We start from the raw sequence: 9,022 nt of genomic DNA, 5'->3' as shown, positions 1-9,022 counted from the left end.
ATGCTGGGGCTCGCAGCGCCCCGGCGGGGGTTTGCAGTGATCTGAGCATCCAGTGCCACCCCCAGGGCTGCTCCGAGCCCCTCCTGGTGGGGAAAAAATAGGAAATATTCACTTTCGCTGCTGCTTCAAGTCCTTTTCCGTGGCCGGGTTTGGAAATAGCCCTGGCCCGGGTGAGGCTGTTGCAGCTGACGTGAGCAGGAAAGAGCCGGGGCGGCCTCGGGGCCTGTTTGAGAAGTAGAACCGAGTTGTTGTTGTTGTTGTGACACCGAATGGTTGCAAAACGCCGGCGCTGAAACACCCGTGACTTTCAAAACAAGCTGAGCCCAGCTGTGGCCGGCGGCTCTCTGTCCATGTGTCCATCTGTCCATCTGTGGGCCCTGCAGCCCCTTCCCCGCTGGGATGCCTGTACCAGCAATGCTTGGGGCTTTTTTCTGGGGGGAGGGGGGAGAAGAATCCCAGAAGCTTTTTTTAGGGAGGAAAAGCCCCAGTTCCCCAGCTGCAGGGGTTTCCTACCACAGGAACCACCAGGTATCCTGCCCACGGGGGCTTTGCAGTGCTTGGGGGGGTGGATGAGATGAGCTGTCTGCAGCCCTTGAATTCTGCTTAAAATATAATAATAAAAAAAAAATCCCAGGGATCAGTTTGTTTGCCTAGGGATTAAGTCACCCAATCTGCCTGGCAGCAGGTGGCATTGAGGAGGTGGTGGCAGCGATGGCTTTTTGCCCAGCAAATAATCCTGCTCCTGGCCACGGCTGGTGGTCGGGCTGGGCTCAAACTTCCTGCTGGCATCAGCTCTTCTCTGGGATGGGGTTTAGGGAGCAGGAAATGGTGCTGGGTGCGGGGAAAGGGTTGGGTGAGGGATGTACAGATGAGGGAATGGGCTGGGAAAGGGATGGATGAATGAGGGAGGGGATTGCAGAGTTGTGACCTTCTCCTCTGCCCGTGTTAAAGCCAGGCTGTGGCTCTGCAGGGCTGTTTCCCCGAGGCCGGGAAGCAGGTTAGACTTCTCAATCTGGGAGCAAAACACCTTAATCTGGTGTGAAAATATCAGTCTGGACCTGCAGGGATGGACTTTTCCTTCTGCAGGGGCTTGGACCCCCCAAGAGCTGATACTGATGGGGCCATAGCCACTATTTTATGTTTTATCTCTGAGCTCACATCCCCAAAATCAAGAAGAAATGGCTTCAAGTCGCACCAGGGGAGGTTTAGGTTGGATATCAGGAAAAATTTCTTCATGGAAATGGTTGTCAAGCACTGGCACAGGCTGCCCTGGGCAGTGGTGGAGTCGCCAGCCCTGGAGGGATGCAAATGCTGTGTGGCTGTGGCACTTGGGGACATGGGTTAGCAGTGGGCTTGGCAGTGCTGGATTAGTGGTTGGGCTCGATGATCTTAGAGGGCTTTTCCAACCTTAATGATTCTGTCAAATCAGGGAGCCAAGAGCAAATCCCCAGGCTGCCGGCACCTCCCTGCAGCTCCTTCTGGCTGCCCCACCTGCTTCCTTGGGATGGAGTGCTGAATTTTCCACTCCACAAGAGCAAGCGGAGCCAGGTCAATCCATGTGCACATCCCCAGTGCCATTTGCTTTTGGGGACACAGCACTGGGACCCTGTGAGAATAGGGAGAGTAGGGGTTTTTCCCTTGAGGGCAGGGGTGCTCCACACTTGTGCCAGCAAATGGCATTGTCACTGGTGGTGTGTGGGCAGTGCTGGCACCACTGGGTGTGAACAGGGGACCCCATGGGATGACTTTGGGATCATAATGGCACTGGGCTGACCTTTATCTTCCCTGCTGGGAGGGATTTTGGCTGCTTATCCCAGAGCTGTCCTGGAAGGAGTCCCCTGCTGGGTGTAATGAGTTGTCCTCAGGCTGTGGGTGGCAGTGGCTCTTGCCAGGCATAACCAATGCCCTGTGGCACGTCTGGGTGCTGTGCTGGGACAGAGGAGTAGGGAAGGTCACATTGTGGCTGCAAAAGCTGGCCTAGCGGCTGTCCTTGGGTCACCAAGCTCAGCGTGGCGCCTGGGGACTCATTTGGGAACCAGTCCTGCGAAATTTAAACTAATTAGCAAGCCCTGAGTTGCTCACTCACACTAATTGGCAAGCCTGGCTTGATTAATTTTCCCCAGCATGTCCATGGGCTTCACATGGCGCAGTGTTCCTGGCAGAGCACTGGCCAACTCGGGACAGGTGTGGGGAAAAATGCACGGGGCCATTGGTGGGGACAGAGCCATCGGTGGCGACAAGGCCATCCCTGAAGGCGTCAGGGGGGATGTGAGTGGCACCATGGGTGGGATGGATCCCTGGGGAGTGACCCCATGGGGGCAGTGAGGGGGGTCTCATGTCCCCTGCCTGCCCAGGGTGTTTTTAATGCAGCGGCCAGGCCTGGCTGTCCTGCTGTGAACTCGTTCCATGGGCTGGAATGATTAACTGGCATCAGCGCTGGCCCCGAGCCGGACCATGTGTTTACTGCTGCTACCCAACCGTGCTGAGCTGTGACCCTCAGAGTGACCCTCAGAGCTTTCCCTCATCATCGCTCTGACCCCAAAAACCAGCTGTAAACAGGGGCTGGGGCTGAAACCCGAGTGTGCCTCCACGCCCGTAACCAGATACTTCCTCCACATGTGCCTGGTGTGCTCTGAAGTGAGCCTGGCATCGCCCAAAACCCAACAAATTCCCTAAGTCTGATCTCTGCGCTGGGTTTCTGCGTGTCAGGATGCCGGATATTCCCCCTCCAGTCGATCCCCAGGGATTTGGGGGGCTGGAGGAGCAAAGCTGCCGGGCACAGGGGCCTGACACACTCCCGACGCACACTCCTCTCACATGCAGGGAGGCAGCGATAGATTTGCTCTGCCAAGAGGTTGGGAATCGCCGTGGGGACGTGGGGCTGGTGCCACCTCGTGGCTCCACCAGCAGCTGAGCCGGGCTGGACGCGCGGTGCCGGACGGCGGTGGGACGGCACCGGTGATGGGGGTCCTGCACGAACCCAGCTGGGTGAGACCCCCAGCCTGGTGTCTGGGAGCGACACCACGGCAGCCACCTCATCCCTGGAGCGCGGGGAATGGCCATAAATCCCACCGCAGCCGTCCCTGGCCGAGGTCTGGGTGAAGGTGCCGCCCTGGAGCGGTGTCTCCGCTCGGCACCGCCGCGGTTTCCGCCCGCGGGTGCCGCTGCTGCGAGCGCAGTTTGAGCGAAATACTTTGCAAAACGTGAGTGGAGCCAAGAGCAGCAGCGAGGAGGCCGAGTGTCAATGGCTGAGACATCGTGGCTGTGCACCTGGATTTCCCCGTGTTGCTAACCTCACGCAGCTTTTTGGTTTTTAAGATTCTTTTTTGCCCTCTCAGCAAATAAAAACCACCGCGCCAGGCAGAGAAAACCACAAATTGCTTTTCATCTCTAATTCTGTCCCAGATAAGGCCCGAGACGGCGGCGTGGCCCCACGGGAAGGGGCTGGGGGGGCCCTCATGGATCACCCCCGGGCCGGCTGCCTGGCTGCGTCCTCCACAGCGCCGTGGATTGAACCTCGGCTCTAAATCCTTGCTGTAATCTGCCCGGGGCAGGCGAGGAAAAACCATCTCAGCCCTGCTGCTTTGTGCAGTTATTTTAATCTTTTTAATGTTTGTGTTTATTTTTTAAATCTGGTTGTTCTTTTTTTCCTTTCTTTCTTTCTTTCTTTTTGAACTTTTTTTTTTTTTTGCAGGTGTTTGGTGCTGGGGCTTTTTGTGTCCCCGCCAGGATATTTGTTCCAGGGGTAGCAGCCGGCTGGGATGAAGCTCTGCCTCTCCTCCCAATCCAGGCATGGAAATACCCTCGGTCCTGGCCAGACTCTGCAGCCGCCTTAGCTCGGGTTTTATCGCCGGTGAAAGGTTGAGGCTGGGAATCGCGTGGCCAAAACCTGTCCCGGCGCAACGCTGCACCCAGAGGGGTCGCCTTCCGTGCCCTGGAAACCAGAAACCCCCCTGAAAGTGCCGGTGTGACCGTGAAGCCACGGGCTGGCACTCAGCATGGCACACAGACACTCCGCATTCCATGGGACACCCCCGTCCCCCTCCTGCCGTCCATCCCCGCTGCTCCAGCCTTGGTCATGGCTACGGCACCGACTTCTCCGGCGAGGGATCCCATCCTTCCTCATCCCTGATGATGATGGGTTTGTCAGAGATGAGCAGGGCAATGGGGATCAGAGGCTGGTGCAGCCCCTGCCTTCCCTCCTCTTCCTCCTCTTCCTCCTCTTCCTCCTCTTCCTCCTCTTCCTCCTCTTCCTCCTCTTCCTCCTCTTCCTCCTCTTCCTCCTCTTCCTCCTCTTCCTCCTCTTCCTCCTCTTCCTCCTCTTCCTCCTCTTCCTCCTCTTCCTCCTCTTCCTCCTCTTCCTCCTCTTCCTCCTCTTCCTCCTCTTCCTCCTCTTCCTCCTCTTCCTCCTCTTCCTCCTCTCGTCGCGGGTATCCGCCTCCGGCAGCAGCAGCTCGGCTGGGTTGAACCTCTCCGAGGGCTCCAGGAGGCCTGTCCGGGGCTGGCCCTAAGGGTTGGGTGGGTTTGGGGTGGAACGTCCCGTGCCAGGGCTGCGCATGGGCGTTTGGGGCTGTGGGATCTGGCCCCTCCTGCACCTTACACCTCACCTGGCTCATCTCGCCGGCAGAGAACTGGATGGCTTTGGTGCCCACGGGCTTGGGAAGAGGTGGGAAGAGGAGGCGGCAAGCCCTGGGAAGGGAGTGGTTTCTAAGGGTTGGGTGGGTTTGGGGTGGAACGTCCCGTGCCAGGGCTGCGCATGGGCGTTTGGGGCTGTGGGATCTGGCCCCTCCTGCACCTTACACCTCACCTGGCTCATCTCGCCGGCAGAGAACTGGATGGCTTTGGTGCCCACGGGCTTGGGAAGAGGTGGGAAGAGGAGGCGGCAAGCCCTGGGAAGGGAGTGGTTGGTGAGGGGGTGGGCAGTGATGGGGTGGCCTGAGCGGCTTTGGGGACGAGGGTGCTCTGTCACCTCCTTTTGCTCAGGTAGTAGATGGCAGCTGCGACGGGGAGACCAAGCGGGATGCCCAGGTACTTCAGGTTGCCTCTCCACGCTGCTCCCTGGGGACCTGAGGATGGACATGGCTGGGTGGTGGCGTTCCTGCCCCCAACAGGGACACAGGAGACGTTTTGGGGTGAGGGCGAGCACACAGTGGAGAGAGCACCCCATGGGGAGTGGGGAGAGCACGGGGTCTCAACCATTACCCAGCGCCTTGGTCTGGAAGTGCCACCAAGCTCTGCAGGTCCCCTCGCTGTCCTCTGTCACCTCCCAGACACCCACCCTGTGGGCTGTGCCAGGCTGGAGGTTTTGGAGGGTGTAGTTTGATGCCGTGGCATCCACTTCGCTGTCTGGGCAAACAAAACCGAGTGTGGGGCAAGCTGGCAGCTGCCTGCGGGCAGCACCCTCCTCCTGCCCCACGGGGATCGAGGTGTCCCACTCACAGGTCACGTTGTCCCCCTCGGCCGCGTGGCAGATGCGGTACTTGGCCAGCGCGCCGGGACAGGCGGCTCGTGGGGACGGTTTCCACTGGAGGACAACGGCGGCGTCTGCGGCGCTGATGTTGATGGGCACGGCCAGCGAGTCTGTGCGCAAAAAACCGGGGGATTATTTCAGGAACGCCCCTTCTGGAGTGAAACCAGGTGCGGATGCACAGCTCCCACACGCACCGTTGCTGGCGTAGTGGTGCCACAGGGCGAAGGTGGCCCAGCCCCGCTTCTCGTCCCAGCCGTGCACGGCGAGGCGGTGACAGCCCGGCGCTGCCAGCGATCCTGAGGAGGAACCGGGGGTGCTGGTTAGACCCTCTGACCCCGGGTGGGGGAACAGCGGGGGGCTTGGGGCGCTCCCTGCCTCTCTCCAGCTGGATGCTGTTGGCAGGGAATTCCTGCCGGATGCAGACGCCCTGTTTCGGGGGCTCTGGCGGTGTCTGCTGCTCGAAGCAGAAGGTGCTGCCAGCGACCGGAGCTTCCCACTGCACAGTGACGGTGCTGCCGGCCACGCTGATCTCCTTGAAGCTGAGATCTGGGAGGAAACGGGGGATATTCAGGGTAGCCGGAAAAAACAACGCCCTGAGGGCTGCCAGGGGAGCTCGGCACTCCTAGAGGGGCGGGTACCTGCGCGCTGCTCTGCCGGCACGCGGAGCTGCTGCGCTGGCCCCGGCCCCGCGGCGTTGACCGCGGTCAGCAGGATTTCATATTCAGCCCCGGAGAGGGTGAGGTTGTGCTCTGTCACCTCCCAGCCCAGCACAGTGTCCTTCTCATCTGACTCTGCACAGCCACAAGCCAACATGCGGACGTCCAGCTTGTAGGTGACATTCCTTTGCTCCTTGAGGACTGGCTGGGGAGGAAAAGGGGGTGACTCGGGGCATGAAATGGTGGCGGACACCCGGGAGGGCCCCCAGGGACGCCACTGTACCTGCCAGCTCAGCCTCAGCACCCGCTGCCCATCTCTCCCCAGTTTGCCCAGTTGATGGCTCAGCACTGGGCTTGCCAGGATTTCTGCAGGAGGAGCAAACCTGACTGAGCTATCAATGTTTTTGAGAGCTGTTGGGATCTCACCAGGCTCCTCTCCTGTTCCTCACCCTCGGGAACAGAGATGTTGCTGCTCCAGTCACTCCAGTAGCTGCTCCAGTGGTGAGGCTTGTGCCGGAGCTGGACCACGAAGGTGCCGTTTACCCCCAGGGCACAGGTCACTAGAGAGGGATGGCAGGGTCAGGTGGGGGTGACCCCTCTTTTCCCCAGCTTTTGGCCATCATGGGGTGCTGGGCAGGGAGCACAGGGCAGAGCACCCCACCAGGATATGGGAGCACCCCTGGGAGATGCTTGTCCCCAACACTCCCACAGGACAAACCAACCTGAGTCATCTTCACCTGTCACCATCACAGTTTCACATGTCACCTGCAGAGACAACCGGGGATGGAGACACCCACCCAGTAAAACCAGTATTTTACTGGGACAGCAGTGCTGCCCTGTGATCCCCAAATATCCTAGGGGCTGGGAGACCCAAAAGGAATGGAGAGGACATGGTGGCCAGGGGGCCCCCTCAATGCTGGGACCCTCCTGGCAGCAATTGAAAGGGGTGGGGGGTCCCCAGCTCTGAGAGCTCCTCTGGGGACAAGCATCCGGATTTGATCCGTTGTCGTCATTAGTATAATCTGGGGTTTTGTCTGTGTAATCCCTGAGAATCATGGCCTGATCCTGTTATGGGCAGCAGCAGGATCCCATGGCCAGAGGACAAGGCAGAGTTGATAACGCAGAGAAACAGATGGGACACAGCTGGGTTTGGGGGGGGGACAGTGACATCACTGGGCCCCCACACTCCCTGGGCTGTCGTGATGCTCCTGACTGTCCTGTCAGTTGCTGCCAGCTCCAGCAAACAGCACTTTTACCTGTGTCCAGCTGCTGTCTCCCACCCTCCAGAAGCGAGCCTCCCGCTGTGGCGGCTGCTCCATGCCCTGGCACTGTGGCTGTGGCACCCTCACCCTCAGCTGGCCACCAGTCTTGGAGAAGGACATTCCACTAGGAAGTGGATCCAGTTTGACTGGAAAGATGAGGCGGTTTTGGGTGGTCTGGCTGTTCCTAGTGCTGGTGCTGGCTGCCAGCCAGGTCCCGGGGGCACTCACCAGCCTTGTCGAGGTAAAGGGTGTGGTTGGGGGTCCTGTGGACCTGGTCCCCCCAGCGTGCCTCCACCCAGGCCGTGGTGTTCTCGAAGATGTACACTTCGCGATGCGGGGGTCTATAGCTGGTCGCCGTGCCCACCTTAAGGTGGCGGCACAGGTTTTGTTTCTCAAAGCTGGGGAGGGAGCGGGCACAAGGTGGGATTTGGGACACATCCCCTGGGTTCCCTCTCCCCGCCGCGCTGCCCAACTCACCAGAAGTTCAGGGTGTAGAAGGTGCTGCCGGCGGGACCGAGGGGTGGCCAGGAGCAGCGGAAAAGCTTGGGGGTGTTGCATTTCTTCCAGCAGGAGACTCCGTGGGCTGCGACGGTGCCTGCGGGACAGGGCAGTGGCTGGAGGCTCCCGCATGCCAAACTCCATCCCGTGCATGGAGGGAGCAGTGGGGTGGCTGCTGCCTGCTTGCCGTGTTGCTCAAATGGGGAATCAGAGCAGCTGCACCCCAGCTGGCGCGACTTGGGTGGCGACTCTCACCCCAAACCCCCTGTGTTCCCCCTCCCCAGTGAGGCAGCGCTGGCTGGTGCCACTCGCCAAAACTCCTGACCGCTGCCAGAGGGGATTCACCGTCTTTACTCCGTCCCTGTGGTTTTGGGTGAGTATCTCCATCTCTCTCCGGGAGCTCCCCAAGTCTTATCGTCCCCGAATCATTCATTGAAAGTCTTCTGAAGTTATCTCTCATCTCGCAGCACCGCAAGAGCACTTACCGCCCTGCGCCAGCGCCGCCAGCGCTGCCAGCAGCCACCCCAGCATCGCCCACCCGGGATGTCCCACACCGGATCCGGGGCTCCGCTGCCCTTCCTGGCTCCCAATTCCCCCGCACACCACGGGAGCCCCCTCGGGCGTGGCGGCAGTCCCTGTGCTCAGCTCGGCTTCCCGCGCTTGGGTTTCCTCTTCTGCTCAGAGTGCGCCGTTCCCACGCAGGGCAGAGCCCCAGACGTGAGTGCGTGCCCCACTTTTACCAAAAGCAAAAGAGAAAGCAACCAAAATATCCCCCTTTTTTTTGCCGGCACGGCTGCCGGGATGAGGCCACCCCTGCCCCGCGGCTGCACCGCATGTCCCGGCCGCGCCACGTGCTCCGGCACAGCGAGAAGCGCAAAGTAAGCGAAAGATGAGTCTTGGGGTTTTTGGTTGTGTTTTTTTTCTATGCACACAGCGTGTTTCTGGACCTCTGCCCGTAACTGGGTGCACCTCCAGCGGCTGCTCCGAGGTTGGGGTTCTCTGGGTATTTTTTTTTGGGGGGGGGTCTGTTGTGCTTGTCCCCAGAGCCACTCATTCCCTGCGCCGCGAGAACAAAGCCCCAGTGAGGCGGGAGAGCGCGGCGGCACCGGGACGCCAGAGCCGTGTGACGGGGCGGG

The 9,022-nt window shown here is 60.1% G+C and overlaps 1 protein-coding gene across 6 annotated transcripts; it reads right to left on the bottom strand.

Annotated features, from left to right (window-relative positions):
* Positions 1-4,513: 4,513 nt before the first annotated feature.
* On the bottom strand, positions 4,514-9,000 carry IL12RB1 (interleukin 12 receptor subunit beta 1). 6 transcript variants are annotated; one of them, XM_017743894.1, is made up of 10 exons: positions 8,372-9,000; positions 7,866-7,983; positions 7,617-7,786; positions 7,383-7,534; positions 6,849-6,891; positions 6,576-6,686; positions 6,109-6,492; positions 5,440-6,016; positions 5,203-5,346; positions 4,514-5,066 (listed from the first exon to the last, which is right to left on the bottom strand). In XM_017743894.1, exons 1-10 carry the CDS (start codon positions 8,415-8,417, stop codon positions 4,613-4,615), a joined length of 2,199 nt encoding a protein of 732 aa, XP_017599383.1. In that variant the 5' UTR covers positions 8,418-9,000; the 3' UTR covers positions 4,514-4,612. The 6 variants fall into 6 exon arrangements, with proteins under 6 accessions (XP_017599383.1, XP_017599384.1, XP_017599382.1 ...); XM_017743895.1 differs by lacking the exon at positions 8,372-9,000 and having other exon boundaries at positions 4,514-4,889; positions 4,970-5,066; positions 5,440-5,580; ... (1 more) ...; positions 5,846-6,016; positions 7,383-8,168; XM_017743893.1 differs by lacking the exon at positions 8,372-9,000 and having other exon boundaries at positions 4,514-4,889; positions 4,970-5,066; positions 5,203-5,580; ... (1 more) ...; positions 5,846-6,016; positions 7,383-8,168.
* Positions 9,001-9,022: the final 22 nt, after the last annotated feature.

This window comes from Corvus brachyrhynchos, unplaced genomic scaffold, assembly GCF_000691975.1.
Source record: "Corvus brachyrhynchos isolate BGI_N302 unplaced genomic scaffold, ASM69197v1 scaffold219, whole genome shotgun sequence".
NCBI classification, from domain to species: domain Eukaryota; kingdom Metazoa; phylum Chordata; class Aves; order Passeriformes; family Corvidae; genus Corvus; species Corvus brachyrhynchos.
Note: the sequence above shows the minus strand (reverse complement) of the source record. Positions and strands in the feature narration are given on the sequence as shown.